Source organism: Manis pentadactyla, chromosome 4 (genome assembly GCF_030020395.1).
Source record: "Manis pentadactyla isolate mManPen7 chromosome 4, mManPen7.hap1, whole genome shotgun sequence".
NCBI lineage: Eukaryota > Metazoa > Chordata > Mammalia > Pholidota > Manidae > Manis > Manis pentadactyla.
In genome coordinates, this window is record NC_080022.1 from 26580993 (window position 1) to 26607530 (window position 26538).

At 38.3% G+C, this 26538-nt stretch overlaps 2 protein-coding genes across 12 annotated transcripts in view; one reads left to right on the forward strand and one right to left on the reverse strand.

Annotated features, from left to right (window-relative positions):
- The window catches only part of ZMYM6 (zinc finger MYM-type containing 6), a 91321-nt gene extending 79444 nt beyond the window's left edge, over positions 1-11877 (reverse strand). For 3 of the 10 annotated variants that reach the window (XM_057499985.1, XM_057499984.1, XM_057499981.1), the window contains exons 1-6: positions 11697-11877; positions 10429-10582; positions 4291-4375; positions 3570-3819; positions 476-647; positions 186-377 (exon numbers count right to left, since the gene is read on the reverse strand). In XM_057499985.1, coding sequence (XP_057355968.1) covers positions 186-377; positions 476-647; positions 3570-3819; positions 4291-4375; positions 10429-10512 — 783 coding nt within the window. In that variant the 5' untranslated portion in view covers positions 10513-10582; positions 11697-11877. Of the gene's footprint in view, positions 1-185; positions 378-475; positions 648-925; positions 3820-4290; positions 4376-10428; positions 10583-11129; positions 11203-11354; positions 11638-11696 lie in introns of those variants that run through there. The other 7 variants (XM_057499983.1, XM_057499982.1, XM_057499986.1 and 4 more) reach the window with 7 other exon arrangements.
- ZMYM1 (zinc finger MYM-type containing 1) overlaps positions 11751-26538 on the forward strand; it is a 39038-nt gene continuing 24250 nt past the window's right edge. For both annotated transcript variants that reach the window (XM_036911954.2, XM_036911957.2), the window contains exon 1: positions 11751-11887. In XM_036911954.2, coding sequence (XP_036767849.2) covers positions 11877-11887 — 11 coding nt within the window. In that variant the 5' untranslated portion in view covers positions 11751-11876. The remainder of the gene's footprint in view (positions 11888-26538) is intronic.

A 26538-nucleotide genomic window follows, 5' to 3' on the forward strand; every position in this document is an offset into this window, starting at 1 on the left:
CACCTATATTATTCACACTACCACAATTAATCCTAACAGTATCAGACTCTATCCCACTTTTGGTGAGGGCAAATCACACACCAGGATAAACTGTGAAGAGCTCACTCTTTTATTTTGCATGTCATCCCCATGCAGCCATCTCAGAAGGGATGGGCCTAACTATACGCAGCAGACTGATATCATACCTGGTTATATGCTGTGACACTTGTGAAGCTAAAAATCTTCTGGGACTGGCAAGGACCAGAGCTGCTACAGCAATAGCTCCCACAGTTCTCACAGCAGTTCATGGTGAGGTTGTTAGTAGAGTGAAATTTTGAAAAACAGGCATCACTACAAAGACCATGTAACACATTTTGAAATTTAACTTCAAATCGAATCTAGGAAATAAAAACACATACACATAAGGAATAAGCAGAGCCAGTTATAAATCTCTGATCTTTAAGCAGAACCCCAATAAAGGTAAAATGTAACTTACATCGGCATTCTTCTGACACATACTGCACTTAGCTGAAATGCTATTGGTATATATGGTAACAACAGGTTTTTTCTTTAGCTCATAGGAAGAAAGGCATGATTGGCTGCAGAAATCTTTGCTGGGAGAATTTTCAAATCGGGTTGTGATCACCCCCTTTGGATTTAAAATGTCTCTAAAAATAAATAACAAAGGCAAAATGAAATGTGTTCTAATTGTAATTTCTTCCTCATTGCCAGCTAAAATAACTACACTTACTAAGGGCAGCTATTGAAAAGTAGAAAACAGCTGCCCCTGCATAAGGTGTCTGGAAACCTGGGTTGGATGATTAGTTCTGTTACTTATCAGTGAGGGAAGCAATTATTCTCTCAATTTCCTCATGTATAAAATGGGGTTTATAATACCTAATGTATGGATGTGTTCAGGGAGAATTATATTTAAAATATATCCAACCAGATGCTCATGACAAAAACAGTGAGGCTTCCAGCTCCAACCAAGTTTCATCCACTGAGTCAACAGAAAAGTGACCATCCCCCAACTCCAGACCATAAAACACTCGTCCATTTTCTAGCCAGCAGCTGCCAAGAGTAAAAACATGGATGAGATAAGAAAAGGTTTTAATTTAAATACAATATTTGGGAAACAAAGTACCAAAATAAACATAAAAAATAGCATTGTATTAGCTATAACTGAAGAAATTTAGCTATAACTAAAGAGATCAAAGAAGCAGATGACAAAAGGGCTATTGAGTCTTGGTAGCAGAGGACAAATGGAAACAAGTATGAAGACACAAATAATTGAGTTTTTCTGTGAGACTCCTAGAGTCATTTTCTAAGAGCTCATTGCTGCATTAAGCACTGAAAGTAAAAACAGAGGCTAAGTATTGCCATTCTTCTGCTAAGCATAAAAACTGAAGGAAACAGTTACAGTAGTATAGACCACCAAGTAAAGAATAATAAATTGTATACTACAATACTGTATACCAAGAAATTACTATGTGCCAGGTATTGTTCTGTTTATTCAAATTACACAATTTTAATTATCACAAAAACTCTATGAGGTATTATTATAATTGCCATTTTACAGATGAGACCAAATCAAAAAAGTTAAATAACTGGTCAAAGTCATACAGCTGGTAAGCAGTGAAGCCACAACATAAATCCGGGCAATCTGATTCTGCAGTCCAAGGAGTTAATCATTTCACTATTCTGCCTCCCCTACTGTACCTTTTTATTACATAGAACTCTTCCATTGTAAGCTATGAAAGAATAACAATAACAAAGTACTTTAATTTTCTAACTCACCTAACCTTAAAAATACGGCAGTGAGTCTTGGAAACCAAATGGATATGCTTACACACAGAAGAAGTACTAATTCTGAAAAGCGTTTTTCTACTAAGGACAGAGCAACAAAGAATTTCATTTAATAACATGAATCTGCCAGTGGCATAATGTATAAATAAATATAAGTAAACCAATGAGAATGGCTTTTTTAATGAAAATCTATGGACATAAATATAAATGCATTTAAACCTTATGCATAATATTACACTCTCTCTTGGAAAAACCATACCTTTTCCAACAACAACATGGCTCAAACATTTTTTGTAACTTCTCTTTTTGTTTATAAGAACTCTAAGAACAACTTTCTGATTTTATAGTTAAGTGTCATGTTAAACAGTGTGAACCAGTTTAATCATCTATGATAGCTGATAGGACATCAACTAACTTTTGGCAACTTGGAAAAACCAAACCATGCTGAAAACAGACTGGTCACCTAACTTAGCCTAAAGGAATGTTTCAAAGGCACTGGAGGCAATGCCAAATAAACAAGATCAAAATTTTTTTGAGTAAGAGCAGCACTGTGCTAAAAATTCCCTGACAAGAGTGACTTTTTTTTTTTAAGAGTGACTATTTTTAAGAGAATAATATGCATTTGGATTCTTTAAAATTTAATTCATTTTCTTTTGGTATTTGATCTGTTGAATATCTAAAAACAGAAAACTACTCTTCCAAATCAGTTTCATGACAATGACATAAAAGAATTAAAGCATTAGAAAGGCATTTTAGAAAAAACTAAATTTGAAGATTTAAGTAAAATATTATTAAAGTTCTTCTCCCTTTTAATTGGAGAGTTCCATTTTAACAAGATGTGCTTTTAGATACCTAAGGCCAACACACCCAACAGATTAAGAAACTGTAATCTATCTCCAAAGACAAAAGAGGGCCCTGCAAATTATGTTAAATATACACAATATTAATGTTATTATTAAAAATAATAGGATCCCACTAAGCATTTGCTATGTGCTAGGCCCTGTGCTAATATTATCCTCATTAAAATCTGAGAAAGTAGATACTATTTACCAATAAAGAAACCAAGGCTAAGAAAAGTTTTCTAGCCCAAAGTCATACGGCTTGTAAGTGACAGAGCCATGGTCCAAAACCAAGCTCTTAACTTTTCTTGCCCTACATTAGTGGCTACTGACAATGCACTGCATCCCTAGAATTTCACTACCACAGGAATAGGCAAAACATGCCAAATTCTTCAAACTTACTCAAGTAAGTTTGAAGTAAAGAAAGAAGTTTATGTGACTTTGTTGCTATTTCTTCCTCACTCTATATCTTTACATTATAGAATGCAAAAATGGCCCCAACAAAAGCTCACAAGGATTTTTTAGAAATAAACACAGTATTTTTGTGGCCATTTTGAGTTTTTACCTTATAAAGAATTAACTTTCATGTACTATTAGATGGGTCATATTTATTCTATACTTCAATAACTTTCAAGATAACCATTTTGAATGATTGCTGTCTACAATTACAGGATATATGGATGGTCCTGCAATTCCTACAAATGGTTTGTTATTTCTTTACACAGTAAAATTTAAACTGAAAAGGATAGGAAAGTTGGTTTAGGCAATACGTTTAAAATGAAGTCACTTATTTAACTTTAGAACTTGCAAATTTCTCAATTAGCTAAAAAGCTATTTCCAAAGCAATGTGCTAAAGAGATTTAAAGTAGCAACAGTGTGTTTGAACTGAACTATATATACACTAAAAAAATTAAGTAAAAAGGGAAATAATTAAGAATTTTATACTTCAAGCAGTTTGTGCAGGTTTTCTTGGGAGGAGGTGGTAGGCAGACAGGTGAAGAATATCCAGTGATGCATCGTGTGGAGCAAAAGAGCTGAGTAGATCCTGTCTTATGATATGCAGTTTGCCCCTCACAAAGCATTTTTTTACAACCAGAACAAAAAACCTGAATAGCTATAGCTGGAACTGAAGGAAGCAATACATTTGCGCCAGATGATGGAAGAGAAAACTGAAAGCCTGGGGTCAACTGTTGGGCTATGAAAACAAAATAAGAAAAACAAAAACAGTTTTAGTATCAACACAAAACTATATATATATTCTCTATTTTTTAGGATAAATTCCCTCAGTCTTGAAAGCCAACATTAATGAGACAATAAGCACTCCAAAACAGAGGGTTTCAAGCTTTTTATACCATGACCATAGTAAGAACTACATTTTACATGATAACCTAGGACACACATACATGTGTTTGTATGTGTATCTATAAAATTTAGTAACTAAAACAGTAGTTTCATGAAATAATGTTTCCTTACTACATGCATCACACTAATATCATCTTATTCTATCCTACTTTGTAGAATGCTCGTCAAGCCAGCTGCCCAATTTGAAAAGCACTGCTTTATCCAAAGGAAGAAAAAAATTCACATGAGATGCTTTCCCTAAATTCTCCTAGTAAAAATGTAACAAATATTAGTCATAATTAACTTATCCAGTTCTATTTCTTACCAAGAGAACCATCACTGACTGAAAATAAAGCACTAATTTTCAGTTCGCTTTCTTGAGTTTTTGGCTTTGCGGCATGTCCATACTCCTTAAAGATAAAAAAGAAAGGGAAATGACCACTCCTAGGAATTTACCCAAAGAAAACAACTTCTCAGATTCAAAAAGACATATGCACCTCTATGTTTATCACAGCACTATTTACAATAGCCAAGATATGGAAGCAACCTAAGTGTCCATCAGTAGATGACTGGATAAAGAAGATGTGGTACATATACACAATGGAATACTATTCAGACATAAGAAAGAAACAAATCCTACCATTTGCAACAACATGGATGGAGGTAGATGGTATTATGCTCAGTGAAGTAAGCCAGGCAGAGAAAGACAAGTACCAAATGATTTCACTCATCTGTGGAGTAGAACAACGAAGCATAACTAAAGGAACAAAATAGTAGCAGACTCAGAGACTCCAGGAAGGGAGTAGAGGTTACCAAAGGGGAGGGTGGGAGAAGGTGGTGGGGAGGGAGGGAGAAGGGGATTGTGGGGTATCATGATGGGTGCACATGGTGTGTGTGGGGTCACGGGGAAGACAGTGCAGCTCATGAGACAAATAGGGACTCTGTGGCATCTTACTGCACTGATGGACAATGACTGCAATGGGGTATGGGGGAGCACTCGATAATGAGGGTGAATGTAATGACCACACTGTTTTTCTTGTGAAACCATCCTAAGAGTGTATATCAATGGTACCTTAATAAAAAAGAAAGTATATATATATATATAAACTAAAAATTCAAGCAAAAAATAATTCTGTCATGTTTAACTCTTCTACATGCTATCAACTATAATCACCTTCACAAATACTTCAAATAAAACTGACAAGTTATTAGACTTAGCTTTAATTTTCACAAAAAGGATCTTTCAGAATTGGAAAATCTTTCATAGTTACATCTACTGTTAAAATGTAATGTTCATATATAGGAGTAATGTACACCAATTTCAAAACTGAGCACTACCCTTTTTTAGGCTGTGTTTATAAGGCAGCAAGAAACTAAATGAAATCTGATTAATTTAGAGCTTGGATCAAATTAATAATGTTAGCCAACAAGTTTACAAACTGTTGTATCTGTTAATGGCAGAAAAGGCATATGAGTTTCAATGCAATCTGCTCATTATACATAAACTCATCACAGCCTAAATCAGATTTATCCTTAAGATAGTCTTTAAAATGCTTTAAAATAAAATATAACCATGAACCAAAATTTTTTAAATACAAAAACCTACCTTGAAAAAGACTGTCTTTTATTCTGGGATCACAACCATCCTACCTTTTTTTTGGTGTTAAAGTAGCCTTACATGTTTCAAAATAAAAAGTTTTAAAAAATAGTCTTACTTCTCTAAAACAATAGTGATAATACATGGTAACTGTATCTGTAATCTCCCTATACTTAGCAAAATAAATAGCTGATATGTCAGTTCCCAAAGTTACTTTTGAAATTTCTTTGGACTATTAAATGCCAAAGACCATTGCATTAATTTACCAATTCCCATGATGTCCATTAGGGCACCAAATGAGCTGCGTCTCCAAGGTAGGAACTACTATGCCTTCTTCATAAATGAGGAAAGTGAAGCTTAGAGATAGATGTTAAGCAATTTTGTCCGAGGTCACACAGATTCTAAGTACACAGGTGGGAATCAAACCCAGTTCTGTCTGTTCTAAAACCCATGCTTCCTCCCCCATAAGTGTACAAATACAGTATAACAAAATTACTATAGTGAATTCAAACCTGGGCCCAAAATTGAAATAAAGTTCCCCTGTTGTAGTCTCTCCCATTTCCTTTCACTCATAGCATCTGTCATGATACATCACTTCATATTGATTTGGGTGATAATTTGCTTAATGTCTAACACCACTCCTCCTCCCTGCCACATACACCAGACTGAAAGGACATGTCCAATATGGACAGGGACCACATCTGTTTTTCCAATGCTCAACACCCAACAGTCAACCTGACACAAAGAAGACTCTGGGTTTGTAACAGCAAACCTAAATAGATGTGATCTTAGCTCAAACAGGTTATTTAATCTTTCTTAGTTTCAATTTCCTCATCCATAAACAATTACCTAACCCATAAGGTCATTATGAGGGGTAAACAATTTAATACAAATAATGTAGCATGATGCCTTTCAGTTAGCTAAAAGCTAAGCACAATTTACACAGAAAAACATGCTAACTCTTATCATGATTATTTTTATAATTATGGCATTTAATAAATATTTGTTGGATGAATGAATCCAAGCCCATTCAATCCAAAGAGGATGTTCTTAAACATTACACTTAAATAACAGTATCTATTTACTGACAGCTGCAAAATGAGGAAGTTGAAAGTACTTACACACACCTCCTTCATCTTACCAAAAAGAACACTTAAAAGAGTCAATTAAAAAAATTATTGGCTTTATCACCAACTCAGTCTCTAATCTTTTTCTAATATGCCTGTTACATTTCCCTGGTCAGTTACTTTTACTTCAAAAAGTACTCCAAACCTTCATAACTCATAAGTCCCAACCCCCACATATTTCCTGCTCAGTGATGTTTCCATTTCACCAAGAAAAAAGAGGCATTTAAGTAAGAACTCCCTCAAAATCCTGATTTCCCCCCATCCACGATGCCTACAAACTGATGAGCAAACTGTCCTAGTGTCTTACAGGAAAAGGCAACCTTCTTAGCATCCTGCCTGCATTCCATATCCCTTTCCCTCTCCCTTCTTTCAGCACTCAGTACTATCTTTAATATTTCTTCAGTCTCTCTCCACCTCCATATTGGTTTCTTCCCCTCAGCTTAGGTCATAAAGAACCTATTCCCCAAGGATTTACTACTTTCTCTTCTCTCTTCACAACCACAGAAAAAGAAGTACTCCATTCGTTCTTTACTTCCTCACTTGGATTCCCTCCTGAACCCCATGCTATCAGGCTATTGCTTCAACTAAAAATGTTCTAAGATAGGCAGTCAGCTCACAGTTGCCTAGTCCAATAAGCACTTGTTTAGGTTTTATCTTACAAGGCTTCTTGGATACATCTGATATTGCCTATGACTCCATTCATTGTACTCTGGTTCTGTACTTCAGTACTATGTCTTAGTGTCTTTCACTGATCTTATTCATTCCTGAAATAAATGATTCCCAAATTCAGTGGTATCAGAAGCCCCTATAAGTCTTCTTAAGGCATAGATTATTGGGCTTCAAGCCCCAGAGCTTATGATTCAGGAGGTCTGGAGCAGGATCTAAGATTAACAAGTTTCCAGGTAATGCTAAGGCTGCTGGTTGGGAGACTACTTTGAAGCCACTTGGAAGCCCTAATGTAATCAGGTGCCCAGCTTTCTATCCTGAGTTCTACTCTCCTCTTTCTACTCTTGTTCCCTGAACACTCTCAACCCATTTATGACTTCAACTATCACCAAATTAGGGTTACCAGATTTAGCAAATTAAAATACAAAACACCCAGTTAAATCTGAATTTCAGATAATCAACAAATACTATTTTACTCTAAATATGTCCCAAATGTTAAATGCAACATACTTATATTAGAGAATAATCATAATTTAACCAGGCATTCTACATTTTAACTGACAACAGCTGTACCTACAGGTAGATAACTTTGTAATCTCCAACTGCCACATGCTTATGTGCAAATGCCTCCCAGTGCAAATTACCGCTTGAATATTCCACTAGCCCTTAAACAGACCCCAAACTACACTTACTACTTCCCCCAAATTCTGTCTGTAGCATGATGCCTTTCCGTTAGCCAAAAGCTAAACATGATTTACACAGAAAAAATGCTCTTATGATTATTTTTATAATTATGGCATTTAATAAATGCTCCTCAGCAAATTGTATCAACAAACACTCATCTTACTGAGACCAGAAACTTCTAAGAGTTCCGGGACTCCCCCTTGACCCTCATACCTCATATATTATCTGTAAGTTTGATCAGTTCTACCCAATTACCTTCAATCTATTCTCTTCTCTCACTTCATTATTGAAATACTCATCCACTAGAAACACCACATTCTCTCACCTCTCCATGACTTGGCACATGTTGTATTCTCTGCCTGCAAGTCTTAAGTATTATAATTCAAGTGCTACCTGCCTGTGAAGCCTACCTCTCCTCTCGATAGACAGACTTAAGGGCTCTGCTCTTATCCCCCCAATGCACCCTACACATAAACATTTTTTATTACCGTAATTACATTATACTGTGACTTTGTACCTGTACAGAGGTGACATAAAGCAACAGAAAGAATGAGTTTGAAGCCAATCAAAACTTCCTATTTCAGCTCTATGCTTCCTTTGAGTTTGGCAGGCTACTTAACCTCACCTTGCTTCAGGTGCCTCATTTGTAAAGTGGAGTAAGGACACTTCTCTCAGATTGTGATAGAGTTTAAATGAGAATGCCTAAGACATGTTTAGCACAGCTTTTGGTAAGGTCAGTCACTCAACAAATAATTACCTCCCATTACCACATCTTTACTGCCCCTTACACTATAAATTTCCTTGAGAGCAGAGGCCCTATCTTTTCATCTTTATAGCTCTTCTGAAAACAAAATTACTAACACCAATTAGCCTGTCTTATCATAGGGAAGGGTTAGGGCTCTTGAACCAGACTGCTTGGATTCAAATTCTAGCTCAACCATTTACCATGTGTGACCTTTAAAAATTTACTGTCTCAGATTCCTATGAAATGGGAACAGTTAACTCAGGGTTGTGAGCATCCAATGGATTAACAGATGTAAAATGCTTTATTTCCGGTATCAGAAATAAGATATTTTCATTACTATTATTTCCTATTTTGTTACTTATATTATTATTCATGCTTTTAATATCGCTTAATCCAATAAAGCCAATAACTACAGAGTATAAAGTAAAATGAACTGTCTAAGCATTTTTGCCAAAACAACTAGTTTCTCCACACTGATCTCCACAGATTTTCAATCTGGGCCCCTAAAGAGTAGCCAGATGATTTTTCCAAACACGTTTGTCTTACTCTCCCACTCAAAACCCTACAATGGCTGCCCATTGCTCTTAGGATAAAGACCAGTATTCGTAAAATCCACAAGGACCTTCATAACCTGTCCTCAAACTACCTACAGAGCCTCATCCTAGAAGCAGGATAGCATAGGCTCTGAAATCTGACTACCTGGACTTGAATCCAGCCTTGCCATTCATAAACTGTGATCTGTAGAAAACTGCTTGACCTCTTTGTACTTCAGTTTCCTCATTTGTAAAGTGAGGATAATGATACGGTTCTGAGAATGGTGCCATGCAGTCTAAGAAATAATAATAATCACTTAATATTTATAATGTCTTATGTTACTGTAATATATACTACATATTGATGTATTAATACCACCCATTAGTATTGCTATTATCTTATGACCATCATTATAATCATTATTTTCATACCTTTCCTGTTCCAGGCCCACTGGTCTTGCAATTCTTAAAAAGAACCATGCACCTTTCCAATGCAGGGCTCTCCTATCTACAGATCCCTCTGTCTGGAACATTCCATGCCTTTGCCTAGTCAATTCTTTCTTCCTAACTCAGCTTACAGATCCTTCCCTCAGGGAAGCCTTCCCTAGCCAGCCTCTGCCCCCATTCAAAATTAGGTCAGATTCCCCATTTTAGCCTTTTGTTCTTGAACATTTGTCATAGTTTGTAACTACATATATTATCTGATCAATTACTTGTGTGGTGTCTATCTCCCCTATTAACATAAGCTCTATGAAGGAAAGGATTAAACTGACTTTTCTTACTTTAGGATCCTCTAGCAGAGAAGCCACAAATACAGAATAAAAAAAAGACTACTGTAAGATACAAGACAAATTCTTTTTAAAGTATGGAAAAATGGTAATACCTTTTTTAAAAAATAATTTATTTAAAAAAATAATTCCTTAAAGATAAGGAATATACAGTTACCAAGAACTTTTTCATTCAGAGCAGAAAAACCGATTTGTTCATCTAATGGGGAAAAAAATCAGTTTGGGTTGTTTTAACTTACAAGCTAGAAACTGCCTAAGTATTTGAATTCACCAGGTAGAAAAGAAGGCACAAAAATTTTTTTAAAATAAAACTAAATGCTTACTTGAGCATTGTCAGGTTCTTCTTTAATTTTGTCCGGAAGCGGTGCCATTGCTTTGCCACATTCACCATCCAAAGGTTCTTTCATTCTAATTTTTTATGTAAAGGAATTCCCCAATCCAAAGCTAATAGCTTCTTGGTAATGAACAGCCAGACTCCTAAAACACAACATAAATGTACTCAGTTTTTTTCATTTTTTCCTTCATGTGAATCTATATTAAAGGCTTTGTATTGAGCATAAGACTTCATTTAGGGTTGAGCATTTGAAAAATAACTCTTCTATGGCCACAATTAACTGTATTCTTTCTTCCTGCTTTCTGCTTTCTGCTCCTTTAGTAGCTACCTTCACATAAGAGAAGTCTTCCAGCAATCACTCCACTTCCCCATTATCTTTAAAGACAGCACTCTGGTCTTTTGTATGTTTAAAGTTACAGAGGAAATTAGACAGCAGACAAAGCGTGGAAGTTACCAAGCTCTTAGAAGAAAGGACTCAGAAATACAGTTTCTCTTATGAGAATTCTCCCATGAGAATTGGTACCTGGAGGCCCACCTCAACTTTTATTTCTCAAATGTGGAGCAAGCACACCAGGCTTCCCACCCCATCTCTAACTCAGTCTACTGGAGGCCTCCCTAAGGGCCCCATTTCTTGGACTAACTAGAGATGAGAGCTCCAGATGTCACAAGTGAACAACTGTGCGCCCTTACTTAAAGTGGGCCTGAACCACCTGCACCTTTCAGGGTCTTCATGGGAGCCATGCCCAGGCAGGGGTGAGCCTTCCTGTAAACGAGAAACTCTTATTAGCCATTCAGCAGACTTCCCTTCCCCTAAGAGTAAACGTACGAAAAAGGACGTAGTTAACCTGACGCAGAATAAAAGCTCCCCAAAGTTGTCTTTATCCAAATAGTCAAGCCAGGCATGAAAATGGGCACCTGGTTTAAAAGGCTGTGAGGAAAAAATGAGAACTTCTGACCACTCGCCAGTTATAGCAACCTATGGGCGCTCATCCCTCCTTCGAGTATTACATTCTCTCCGAAATTCTTGTCCCCAACAATTATTCCCACGCGCGTCACCGAGTACAAATAAGGCGACGCTGTATCTCAGGGAGAGAACGCGACCTGCGAACGCCTGTCGGCCCGTCCCTGAGGCGCAAGCCGCACCGCGTCAACCACGCAGCCCTCTCGGACCGCCCCCGGCCTGGCGCCCGCCTCGTCACGTGGCGCGGCTGCCGCCCCGCCCCGCGTAGCCCTCCCGCGACCACCCGCAGCACTCACCTCGCCGCCACCCTGTTCTCGTGGAGCTCCGGGCGGAGAAAGGGGAATAGGACCCGAGGACTCAGGACCCCACGCTGGCAAAAGGATAGTTTCTCTGACTAGAACTCTGCATGATCCATAGCTCCCTAACACCCAGCCAAACACGCGTACGCAGCTCTAGTGTCCGCCCCCTTTCCCGTCATGCTCCGAAGGTAAGCTGAGTGGATGTTCCCAGCTTTTTCCTCTTTCCTCATGGTTGACCTCTTAAAGAGACAGAGACCCAATTGTGAAAAGTAAGGGAAGAGTTTAAGGGTGCTGTAATGCTCTCCACCATTCTTTAACGGCCATTTCCAGAAAGGTGGCCTACTGAGAACATAATAAATAATACCTACCATTTGTTAAGCCAAGTGCGTGCTAAGCACCGGACATGCATCATTCTACTTAATCCTCACCACAACCCCAAAAGATGCACATTTTTATCTCTGATATGTAAATGAAAAGATTAATTAACTTGTTCAAAGTCAAGATTGGGTATTTTTTTCATTCAGTGTTGTTTTAGAGATACATCTATGACTTGTGAGGCTGTCGTTCATTTTGACTGCTGTGTAGTGCTCCATTGTATGAATATGCTACACTTGCACGATCTATTGATGCACATTTGAGTTGTTTCGAATTTTTGGCTCTTCGGAATAATGTTGGGTTTTGTGGCACATATGCTAGGTTTATACCTAGCAGTGAAATTGCTTGTTAATATATATGTAAAACTTAAGTGAATAATGTCAAATCATTTTAGAAAGTGGTTGTTTCAGTTTGCACTCCCACCAGCCATCCATGAGAGTTCTAATTACCCCACATCCTTGCCAATAACTACTACTATACATCTTTTTAATTTTAACCCTTCTCATGGGGGTCTAGTGGTATCTCATTGTGGTTTTAATTTGGACTTCCCAGATTACTAATGAGCTTAAGCCCATTTTCATGTTTTTGGATATCCAGATATTCTCTCCTAATGGAGCACTTGTTCACATCTCTTACCCATTTCTGTATTGGATTGTCTGCAATTTTCTTATAGAAATATATCTTGGTATGAGTCCTTTGTTGAAAATATGTATTGAAAATATCTTTGCCCATTCAATGGCCTGCCTTTCCACTTTATTAGTGTTTTTTATTAACATGAAAGACCCTTAGTGCTTACTGCTTCTTGTGTCCTGTTAAGTAATATTCTCCTACCAAAGTTCCTGATTTACTTCTGTTATTACTGTGTCTTTCTCATGAAGCAGTCAGGTTGCATCTTTTTCCATGTAAATGTTAAACTAAGTGCTCTTTTTGAAGTCTGTCCTTTCCTCCACTGATCTGTATTGTCACCTTTGTATAAATAAGTCATCTATAAATGTGTGGGTTTGTTTCAGTACTATGTAATCTATTCCTTCTGTCTCTACTTGTGGGAATATCACACTGTCTTCATTTCTCTAACAGCTTTAGAATAAATCTTGGTATCTGGTAGAAAAAGTCCTCCTTCCCATTACATTCATTAAGACTATCTTGGCTTTCCTTGGTCCTTTGCATATTCATATACATTTTAGAATCAGCTTGCCAAATGTGACAAAATTTTCCTCATAAATTTTGGAATTGACAAAAATTTTGTTTAGTATTGCACTGAGGATGTAGATCTGTTTTGGATAATTGATATTTGTTATTCATTGTGTTGAATTGTGTTCCCCAAAAAGATACATTGGAGCTGTAACCTTCAGAATGTGAGCTTATTTGGAAATAGGGTTGTTGCAAATGTAATTAGTTAAAATGAGGTTATGTTGGAGTCCAGTTGGTCCTTAATCCAGTAAGACTGATATCCTCATAAGAGGAGGAGATGCAGAGACAAACAGGTGGGGGAAGAATACCAAGTGATGATTGAGGCAGAGATGGAAGTGCTGCAGCTGAACAACAAGGAATGCCAAGGGTTGGTGATAAAAACAGAATCCAAAAGAGGCAAAAAAAGATTATCCCATAAAGGTTTCAGAGTGAGCCTGGCTCTGCTGATACCTTGATTTTGGACTTCAAGACTCCAGAACTTTTAGACAATAAATTTCTGCTCATAGCACTTCGTAAACACCAGGCCCAGGAAACTAAGATTGCATTATATAGCGTTGAATCTTCCAACCCATTAAATGGTATATCTTTTATTTATTTAAGCATCCTTAATTTCTCTTACTGTTTTATAGTTTTTAAGTGTAGATATATCTCACACCTTCTTTAGATTTATTCTAGATATTTAATGTTTTATGGTATTTTAAATAGTAAGTTTTCATTTTCTAACTGTTTATATCCAGTACAAATGCAGAAATGCAATTGACTCTTGGATGTTGGTCTTCAAGCCAACACCCTTGCTAAATTCATTTATTCATTCTAACAGTTTATACTTTTCTTTAAATTCTGAGTATTCAACTATATAGAAAATAATGACAAATTTATCTCTTTCCAAGCATATAACTTGTTTCATTTTTTTGTGTTATTGCAATAGCTAAATCCTCTAGTAATGTGTTCAATGGAAATGGTAATTTTGGACATCTCTTATCTTCTTCCTGCTATGTTGCTTTCAACATAAAATCATTAAATATCATATTTGCTTTAGAATTTTTCAGTTATCTGTGAGGGATAAAATATGGTAAATTCTTTACAACTCCTCTCATAAGGAGGAGGCTATTTCCTACCCCTTGCTTCTGGGTTGGCCTTGTGAATTATTTTAACAGATAGAATGTGACTGAAGTGATATGTGAATTCCCAAGCACAGGCCTCAGAAGTCCTTGCAAATTCTGTTTTCACTTTCTTGAGACAGTCCCACCATTATATGTCAAGGTTAGATGGGTTAAACTACTGTATGATGAGAAATCACATGCAGAGAGTAGCCCACAATGGGCACCAAGTGGCCCATACATGTGACTGGAACCATCTTAGGTCCTCCAGGTTGCTAGATACCTGCAGCCTTATGAGTGAACCAAGGCAAGATCAGCAGAAGAATTGCCTAGCTAAGCCCAAACTGTAGAATCTTGAATAAATAAAAATGGTTCTTGTTTTAAGCTAGTAAGTTTTGGGGTGCTTTGTTTATTTATCAATTGAGAACTGTTACAGAATTGATACCTAGAAGCTGTGTACTGCCACAAAGAAAATCTAAAACTTATGATAGCAGCTTTGGAAACAGGCAGCAGGCAGAATATGGAAAGACAGCAAGGAGACTTTAGTAGGGCTGGAAGAGCAGTGAAAAAATTCTTATTGGAGACTGGAGAAAGGCTAACCGTACATAGCATACATTACATAACATGTTATGCAATGGCAAAGTGTTTGGCAGCACTACCACTTGTAATAGCTTGGAAGATAGAAAATGCACTTAATGAACTTGTGGATCTGCCTTTGGAGATTTTCAGGCACAATATTAAAAGTGCCTACTAATTTATTTTAACAACCTATGATAAGATATTTTTTTTTAAATAAGCTAAAGAAGAAACCATTTCATTTTTAAGCAGAAATTAGACAAACTATAAAGAGTCCAGGACAGTCTCTCCAGCTAGCAAAATATGATCAAAATAAGAAGTGGCCTCAGAAAAAAGATCAAATATAGGACATTACAGGTAAAATGTAGCCTCAAGGTCAAGATCAACTCAAATACAGCTGTAAGACCTCAAAAGGAGTTAACACTGCCTCCTACTCCCTCTCATATAGAGAAAAGGGCTTCTAAGAAACATGAGAGCATGGTCCAGGAGAAACCTGAGACACTCAAAGTGGAGTTCTGTCTCAAAAAGAAGTATGGATGTGGTGTGGGAGGCATGGAGTGAATCCCAGTGTGGAGAAAATGAAAATTTCTGACCAGGATTCCTGCCTGGCCTTAATAGCACTCACTATATATATACAATGTTTTTCACATCTATGGGATGTTTACCAGGGACGGAGTGGCTGGCCAGTCACAAGAGTACTGGCCTAGGGGAGGGGCAAAGAGGAAACACCCATTCTCTCCTCCCCTCAGTTCCTGGTATGTAATTGGTCAGGAGTCCATCAGTCACCAGAGACCCACCCACGGAGCTCCTTCCAGTGCTACGGGTGGGGAAGTAGTGGGCACTTCTTGGGAGAGTGGGGACTGAGGAGAGGCTGAGACCTACTGCCATGGGAATAACCCCCCATTTAAGCCCCTAAATCCTTGCCCTTGCCTTTATTCAGTCTCATCAAATTCATACAGAACTTGCCCCCAGAGGAGATCCCCCTCCTCCCAGAGCAACACCCAGTAAGATGCATAAAATATCCACAAGTTTTTAAGGGATTAATTTTTGCAAAACCAAAACCTTTGACTACAAGGAGCAATGACAGTTTGAAATGAAAAAGATCTCTGTGCCCAACTTTCTGTGATGGGAAAAGCTACTCAGCTGGAAGCTGGAAAAGCTACTCAGCTCAAAATATGGTCCATTTCATATGGGAAAGAAAGGTTTCTCAGTGGAAAAGTCATAAGCCCAGAGAGCAGAAGAAGCCTACATATATATGAAATCATTCTCAGAGAACAAAACAATCAAATTGACATCCTTTCTCCTTAGAGTAGGAGAATCTGACAACAGGTAACAAGGTAGTGAATTACTATAATCAATGACTATTACGTGCCTTCTTCCCCTTTTCAACAGGAGTGTCCTATGGTGTCACTCTGACTCTATATCATCAAGTAAATTGGATTTGTGGGGGGTCAGGGAGGGGATAGGGAACAGACAACTTGTCTGTTTAGTTAGCAGGTCTCTGGATTGAAAAAGTTGCACCTGAGCAGCTTTATCCAATGAACTATACCAGAGGACTTTCTTCCTTAGGCCTGACTTAGATGGTGACTTCCTGGACTTTGATCCAATGCCATAATAGTTTGAGACTTTTGGTTGAGCAGGTGAGTGTATTTTGGATTGGGAAGGGATATAAAATATTATGGCCAGAAGGCAAACTATGACAGTTTACAAAGATGGGCACAAACAATTCCTCCTGTCTCTGTATGCGTATGAGGTTTCTCCCAAGATGTGCAGTTAAGTTTCCTCTCCACGTGAATTAGGGCTGGCCTGTGACTTGCTTTGACCAATAAATTACAGGGGAGTGACATTATGACAGTTATAGGTATAGACTTTAAGAGACCTGCCAAATTCTGCATTTGCTCTCTTCGGGCCACCCTATCAACAGTTCTGGCCACCCTACTGGAGAAACCACAAGAAAGAGAAAGAAGTCCCTGCTCCTCCTTGCCAAGGTCCCAGGGATGTTTGTGAACCAGTCATGGACATTACAGGCAAATTCCTAGCTGAACACATCCACAGAAGTGACCCCACTTGATACCATGTGAGGCAGAAGAACTCTCCAGTTGAGTCCAGCCAAAAACTTAATCATGAGAAGTAACAAATTGTTGTTTAAGCCTGAGATTCCAGCCACTTGTGGAGAACAGGTACCCACAACCAGCCACTGTGGGACAAAAGAAAGGCTGGCACTTTGAAAGACTGTCCAACAGTGAGAGGGCTGCTAAAGGGGCAAGGATTAATTACACAGAGCTCGCTGCTCAGTAGAAAGGACAGGTGGACAAAAAACCATCCCAACACACTCACTCCCCAGCAGGTTGGGAATGTTCAGGAGCTTCAGGTGCTCCATCCCCCTGGCTGGAAATGCAGCACTGAGGCCTCCCACTGCAATATGCAGCCTGCTGCTCCTTCCACCCAGTGGGCACCGGTTTGCAAACCAGATGCCCCTGCCATTGCGCCAGGCCAGCCGGAGGGCAGCCCTGCCTATGACAGCTACAAGGGCATAATGCAGAGGCTCCTCACTGTGCACTCAGCTGACTAGCCCTGGCAGTGGAGGCAGGCACTGCAGCTGGAAAGCAGGAAAATCTCTTTCTTCCTAGCAGAATTTGGCACCGCTCACCTGCAATCCCCACCATTACTCCAGGTGCTGGGAAGCTCTAGAGAGTAGAAATTCTGGACATTAGATGTCACTGCCTACACAAAGATATTATTCCATAGTATTCATTAGAAATATGAAATGCAAAAGAATTTTGTACAAACCAAAATCCCTCAAACACCAGAAAAAGGGCTAAGTTAAAAGAAAATCACCAATCTTCTTGATAAAGACTGCAAAATATAAGTCATAAACATGCTCACGGAGCCTCAGAAAAATATTCAAGATCTCAGGGAGGACTTCCAGAAAGAGATAGCAACTTTGAAAAATGCAGTATCTGAAATGAAACATACAATGGAGGGATTGAAAAGCAGATCAGATGAGGTAGAGGAGACAGTAAATGAAATAGAAATTAAAATACAGGAATACAAAGAAGGTGATGCACAGAGAGAAAAAAGGATCTCTGGAATGAAAAAATAATAAGAGAACGGTGTTACCAATCCAAATGGAACAATATTCGCATTATAGGGGTACAAGAAGAAAAGAGAGAGAAAGGGTTATTAACTGTCTTTGAGGAAATAATTGCTTAAAATGTCCACAATCTGGGGAAGAAAATAGTCCCTCAGGCCATGGAAGTACACAGATCTCCCAACACAAGGAACCCAAGGAAGATGACACCAAGACATATAGTAATTAAAATGGCAAAGATCAAGGAAAAGGACAGAGTATTAAAAGCAGCCAGAGAGAGAAAAAAGATCAAATACAAAGGAAAACCTATCAGGCTATCATCAGACTTCTCAGCAGAAACCTTAGAGGACAGAAGGGAGTGGAACACAAGGGCCTCAAACCAAGAATACTCTACTCAGCAAGATTATCATTTAAATTTGAAGGAGGGATTAAACAACTTGCAGATAAGCAAAAGTTGAGGGAATTTACCTCTCACAAACCATCTCTACAGTGTATTGTAAAGGGACTGCTACAGATGGAAGTGCTCCTAAGGCGAAAGAGCTGTCACTGGAGGAAATAAAACCACAGTAAAGGAAATAGACCAATTAATTACTAAGGAAATGCAAAATTAAATCACTTACCCCCATAGTCAGTTAAGGGATACACCAGAGTACAGAAGATGACAACTAATATTTAAAGAATGTAGGAGGAAGAAAAAGAAGGGAGAAAAAAATCCTTTAGATTGTGTTTGAAATAGCATAATAAGCGAGTTAAGTTAGACTGTTAGATAGTAAAGAAGCTGCCCTTGAACCTTTGGTAACCATGGATCTAAACCCTGCAATGGCAATAAGTACATATCTATCAATGATCACCCTAAATGTAAATGGACTGAATGCACCAATCAAAAGACATACAGTTACAGAACGGATAAAAAAAACAAGACCCCATGGGGGTGGAGCCAAGGTGGGAGCATGAGTAGAGCAGCAGAAATCTCCTCCCAAAACCATATATATTTTTGAAAATACAACAAATACAACTATTCCTAAAAGGGAGACCAGAAGACACAGGACAACAGCCAGACTACATCTAAACCTGTGAGAACCCAGCGCCTCGCGAAGGGGGTAAGATATAAGCTGCGGCCCGATGTGAGCTTAGCACCCCTCACCCCACTTCCCAGAGGGAGGAAAGGAGTTGGAGCGGGGAGGGAGAGGGATCCCAGGACTGCTAAATACCCAACCCTAGCCATCCACACCGGGAGCACAGACACACAGTGCGTGGTGTGCTGGATACTAGGGAAACAGGACAGTAAGACCTGTGAGCAGGTCTGGTCACTGCAGCCGGCACCCCTGGAACAAAAGAAAAGCGAGTGCACTTTGAAAATCTTAAAGGGACAGGGGCCTCACAGCTGGACAGAAGTATCACGGTGCAATCAGCCCATTAACTGGGATTCCCAGGGAACTCTGGGTGCCCTAACCCCCTGGGCAGCAGCACAGCTCGGAGGTCCCTCATGGTGATAAACAGCCTCCCGCCCATTCCCCCTCCACCGTGACTCTGCCATAGCGGCAGTGACCATGCCCACAGCAACTGGGCAGAACTTCTTCCACAGCGGCCGGGCAAAAATCAGACACCCCGTCTGCACACAGCTGCCCAGCACAAGCCACTAAGACCAAGAGAGGAAGGCCACAAACTAGCAACAAGGGACATTCTCCCAGCTGACACAGGCACCAGCTCCCCAAAACTACCTCTCTCGCCATGAAAAGGCAGAAGAATTTGATCCAAACAAAAATTACAGAGTCAACCCCTGAGAAAGAGATAGACCTAACCAATCTTCCTGAAAAAGAATTCAAAATAAAGGTCATAAATAACCATGCTGATGGATATTCAGAGAAATATGCAAGAGCTAAGGGATGAAGTCCAGAAGAAGATGACAGAAATGAAACAATCTCTGGAAGGACGTAAGAGCAGACTGGATGAGGAGCAAGAGGCCATTAATGGAATAGAAATCAGAGAACAGGAACACAGAGAAGCTGATGCAGAAAGAGATAAAAGGATCTCCAGGAATGAAACAATATTAAGAGAACTGTGTGACCAATCCAAAAGGAACAATATCTGCATTATAGGGTTACCAGAAGAAGGAGAGAAATAAAAATGGATAGAAAGTGTATTTGAAGAAATAATTGCTGAAAACTTCCCCAAACTGAGGGAGGAAATAATCGTTCAGACCACGGAAGTACACAGAACTCCCAATTGAAGGGACCCACGGAGGACAACACCAAGATACATAATAATTAAAATGGCAAAGATCAAGGACAAGGACAGAGTTTTAAAGACAGAGAGAGGAAAAAGGTCACCTACAAAGGAAAACCCATCAGGCTATCATCAGACTTCTCAACAGAAACCTTACAGGACAGAAGAGAATGGCAGGATATATTTAATGCAATGAAACAGAAGGGCCTTGAACCAAGAATACTGTATCCAGCATGATTACCACTTAAATATAAAGGAGGGATTAAATAATTCCCACACAAGCAAAAGTTGAGGGAATTTGCCTCCCACAAACCACCTCTACAGGGTATTTTACAGGGACTGTTCTAGATGGGAGCACTCCTAAGACTAAACAGATGTCACCAGAGAAAATAAAATCACAGAAAGAAAGCAGACCAACCAAATACTAACTAAAGGCAAAAAATAAAATCAACTACCCACAAAAGCAGTTAAAGTAAACACAAAAGAGCACAGAATAAAACACCCAACATATAAAGAATGGAGGAGGAGGAATAAGAAGGGAGAGAAATAAAGAATCACCAGACAGTGTTTCTAATACCTCAATAAGTGACTTACGTTAAATAGTAAGATACTAAAGAAGCTAACCTTCATCCTTCGGTAACCATGAATCTAAAGCCTGCAATGGCAATAAATGCATATCTTTCAATAATCACCCTAAATGTAAATAGACTGAATGCACAAATCAAAAGACACAGAGTAATAGAATGGATACAAAAGCAAGACCTATCTATATGCTGCTTACAAGAGACCCACCTCAAACCCAAAGACATGCACAGACTAAGAGTCAAGGGATGGAAAAAGATATTTCATGCAAACAACAGGGGAAAAAAAGCAGGTGTGGCAGTACTAGTATCAGACAAAATAGACTTCAAAACAAAGAAAGTAACAAGAGATAAAGGACATTGCATAATGATAAAGGGGTCAGTCCAACAAGAGAATATAACCATTATAAATGTATATGCACCCAACACAGGAGCACCAGCATATGTGAAACAAGTACCAACAGAACTAAAGGAGGAAATAGAATGCAATGCATTTATTTTAGGAGACTTCAACACACCACTCACTCCAAAGGATAGATCCACCAGACAGAAAATAAGTAAGGACACAGAGGCACTGAACAACACACTAGAACAGATGGACCTAATAAACATCTATAGAACTCTACATACAAAAGCAACAGGAAACACATTCTTCCCAAGTACACATGGAACATTCTCCATAATAGACCACATACTAGGCCACAAAAAGACCCTCAGTAAGTTCAAAAAGACTGAAATTCTACCAACCAATTTTTCAGACCACAAAGGTATAAAACTAGAAATAAATTGTACAAAGAAGGCAAAAAGGCCCACAAACACATGGAGGCTTAACAAAACGCTTCTAAATAATCAAAGGTTCAATGACCAAATTAAAATACAGATCAAGCAATATATGGAAACAAATTACAAAAACACAAAGCCCCAACTTCTGTGGGATGCAGCGAAACCAGTCTTAAGAGGAAAGTACATAGAAATCCAGGCATACTTAAAGAAGGAAGAACAATCCCAAATGAATTGTCTAACATCACAGTTACCGAAATTGGAAAAAGAAGAACAAATGAGGCCTAAGTCAGCAGAAGGAGGGACATAATAAAGATCAGAGAAGAAATAAATAAAATTGAGAAGAATAAAACAATAGGAAAAAAATCAATGAAACCAAGAATTGGTCCTTTGAGAAAATAAACAAAATAGATAAGCCTCTAGCCAGACTTAGTAAGAGAAAAAGAGAATCAACACACATCAACAGAATCAGAAACGAGAAAAGAAAAGTCATAATGGACCCCAGAGAAATACAAAGAATTATTAGAGAATACTATAAAAACCTATATGCGAACAAGCTGGAAAACCTAGAAGAAATGGACAACTTCCTACAAAAATACAACCTTCTAAGACTGACCAAGGAAGAAATACAATATCTAAACAAACCAATTACCAGCAACAAAATTGAAGCAGTAATCAAATACCTACCCAGGAAAAAAAAAAACCCAGGCCAGATGGATTTACCTCTGAATTTTATCAGACATACAGAGAAGACATAGTACCCATTCTCCTTAAAGTTTTCCCAAAAATAGAAGAGGAGGGAATACTCCCAAACACATTCTATGAAGCCAACATCACCCTAATACCAAAACCAGGCAAAGACCCCACCAAAAAAGAAAATTACAGACCTATATCCCTGATGAATGTAGATGCAAAAATGTTCAACAAAATACTAGCAAACCGAATTCAAAAATGCATCAAAAGGATCATATACCATGACTAAGTGGGATTCATCCCGGGGATGCAAGGATGGTACAACATTCGAAAATCGATCAACATCATCCACCACATCAACAAAAAGACAAAAACCACATGATCATCTCCATAGATGCTGAAAAAGCATGCAATAAAATTTAGCATCCATTCATGATAGAAACTCTCAACAAAATGGGTATAGAGGGCAAGTACCTCAACATAATAAAGGTCATGTATGATAATCCCACAGCCAACATCATAATGAACACTCAGAAGCTGAAGGCTTTTTCTCTGAGATTGGGAAGAAGACAGGGATGCCCACTCTCCCCACTGTTATTCAACATAGTACTGGAGGTCCTAGCCACAGCAATTAGACAAAACAAAGAAATACAAGGAATCCACATTGGTAAAGAAGTTAAACTGTCACTATTTGCAGATGACATGATATTGTACATAAAAAACCCTAAAGACTCCACTCCAAAACTACTAGAACTGATATCGGAATACAGCAAAGTTGCAGGATACAAAATTGACACACAGAAATCTGTGGCTTTCCTATACACTAACAATGCACTAATAGAAAGAGAAATCAGGAATACAATTCCATTCACAATTGCATCAAAAAGAATAAAATCCCTAGGAATAAACCTAACCAAGGAAGTGAAAGACCTATACCCTGAAAACTATAAGACACTCTTAAGAGAAATTAAAGAGGTCACTAACAAATGGAAAATCATCCCATGCTCTTGGTTAGGAAAAATTAATATCGTCAAAATGGCCATCCTGCCCAAAGCAATATACAGATTTGATGCAATCCCTATCAAATTAACAGCAACATTCTTCAACGAACTGGAACAAATACTTCAAAAATTCACATGGAAACACCAAAGACCCTGAATAGCCAAAGCAATCCTGATAGGAAGAATAAAATGGGGGGGATCTTGCTCCCCAACTTCAAGCTCTACAACAAAGCCACAGTAATCAAGACAATTTGGTACTGTCACAAGAACAGAGCCACAGACCAGTCGAAGAGAATAGAGACTCCAGACATTAACCCAAGCATATATGGTCAATTAATATGTGATAAAGGAGCCATGGACATACAATGGGTAAATGACAATGTCTTCAACAGATGATGCTGGCAAAACTGGACAGCTACATGTAAGAAAATGAAACTGGATCACTGTCTAACTCCATACACAAAAGTAAATTCGAAATGGATCAAAGACCTGAATGTAAGTCATGAAACCATAAAACTCTTAGGAAAAAATCTCTTGGAAATAAACAAGAGTGACTTCTTCATGAACATATATCCCTGGGCAAGGGAAACAAAAGCAAAAATGAACAAGTGGGACTATATTAAGCTGAAAAGTTTCTGTACAGCAAAGGACACCATCAATAGAACAGAAAGGTACCCTACAGTATGGGAGAATATGTTTATAAATGACAGATCCAATAAAGGATTGACATCCCAAATATATAAAGAGCTCATACACCTCAACAAACAAAAAGCAAATAATCCAATTAAAAAATGGGCAGAGGAGCTGAACAGACAGTTCTCCAAAGAAGAATTTCAAATGGCCAACAGACACATGAAAAGATGCTCCACACTGCTAGTTATCAGTGAAATGCAAATTAAAACCACAATGAGATATCACCTCACACCAGTAAGGATCGCCACCATCCAAAAGACAAACAACAAATGTTGGCGAGGTTGTGGAGAAAAGAGAACCCTCCTACACTGCTGGAGGGAATTTAAACTAGTTCAACCATTGTGGAAAGCAGTATGGAGGTTCCTCAAAAAGCTCAAAATAGACTTACCATTTGACCCAGGAATTTCACTTCTAGGAATTTACCCTAAGAATACAGCAGCCCAGATTGAAAAAGACAGATGCACCCCTATGTTTATCGCAGCACTATTTACAGTAGCCAAGAAATGGAAGCAACCTAAGTGTCCATCAGTAGATGAATGGATGAAGAAGATGTGGTACATATACACAATGGAATATTATACAGCCATAAGAAAACAAATCCTACCATTTGCAACAACATGGATGGAGCTAGAGGGTATTATGCTCAGCGAAATAAGCCAGGCGGAGAAAGACAAGTACCAAATGATTTCACTCATCTGTGGAGTATAAGAACAAAGAAAAACTGAAGGAACAAAACAGCAGTAGAATCACAGAACCCAAGAATGGACTAATAGTTACCAAAGGGAAAGGGACTAGGGAGGATGGGTGGGAAGGGAGGGATAAGGGCGTGAAAAAAGAAAGGGGGCATTACGATTAGCATGTATAATGTGGGTGGGGGGCATGGGGAGGGCTGTACAACACAGAGAAGACAAGTAGTGATTCTACAGCATCTTACTACACTGATGGACAGTGACTATAATGGGGTGGGGGGGGACATGGTGAATGGGGGAGGCTAGTAAACATAATTTTCTTCATGTAATTGTGGAATAATGATAACAAAACAAAAAAAGAAAAAGAAAAAAAGAAATATGTAAGTTTTTAAGCAGATCAATGTTATGTAATGGCAGGATGATTGTTTAGAAACTATTTATTGTTCATGCAAAACTTAGAACTTATGTCATTTCCAGGATAAACAGTAAGTTTTGAAAATTAAAAACAGTAAGAAGGACAGAGACTTTTAAGTCCCGTGATATTAAAAAAATGTTATAATAAAGGGTTTTAAATTAACAGTCTCTATTACCTTGGAAAGCAAAACTAGGTCTTATATTCCAACTAAGAAAGAATTCATTGATATCACTGACCTTGGAAACTCAGTGGACCTAAAATTGTATTTTTTTAATGGATTTGGCAAGATTTCTGAAATCATAGAAAAGAATTGAAATAATATTACTGAAACCTCAAGATATCAAAATAAATATAGGTATAATCTTAAGAAGAATAAAAGCTGCAAAAATTATGCAGCAATATTTAACTTGTGGAATTGAATAGATTTAGATATAAATTAGTCAATTTTGTAATCTTTCTCTTTGTGGAAGCTTTACTGTTGCTTAAGGCATATGAAAAATTCAAAAGTATCACCATATTAAATTTGTAATTCTAACATAAATTGTTGAAGGGCATTAAGTTAATCAATGTGTATACCTTTTTTTTTTGGTATCATTAATGTACAATTACATGAGCAACATTATGGTCACTAGACTCCCCCCATTATCAAGTCCCTACCACATATCCCATTACAGTCACTGTCCATCATCATAGTAAGATGCTACAGAATCACTACTTGTCTTCTCTGTGTTACACTGCCTTCCCCATGCCACCGCCCCTACAGTATGTGTGCTAATCGTAATGCCTTTTTCCCCCCCTTATCCCTCCCTTCCCACCCATCCTCCACGGCCCCTTTCCCTTTGGTAACTGTCAGTCCATTCTTGGGTTCTGTGAGTCTGCTGCTCTTGTGTTCCTTCAGTTTTTGCTTTGTTCTTATACTCCACAGATGAGTGAAATCATTTGATACTTATCTTTCTCCACCTGGCTTATTTTGCTGAGCATAATGCCCTCTAGCTCCATCCATGTTGTTGCGAATGGTAGGATCTGTTTTCTTCTTATGGCTGAATAATATTCCATTGTGTATATGTACCACATCTTTATCCATTCATCTACTGATGGACACTTAGGTTGCTTCCATTTCTTGGCTACTGTAAATAGTGCTGCAATAAACATAGGGGTGCATCTGTCTTTTTCAAAATGGGCTGCTGTATTCTTGGGGTAAATTCCTAGAAGTGAAATTCCTGGGTCAAATGGTATGTCTATTTTGAGCTTTTTGAGGAACCTCCATACTGCTTTCCACAATGGTTGAACTAGTTTACATTCCCACCAGCAGTGTAGGAGGGTTCCCCTTTCTCCACAACCTCGCCAACATTTGTTATTTGTCTTTTAGATGGTGGCGATCCTTACTGGTGTGAGGTGATATCTCATTGTGGTTTTAATTTGCATTTC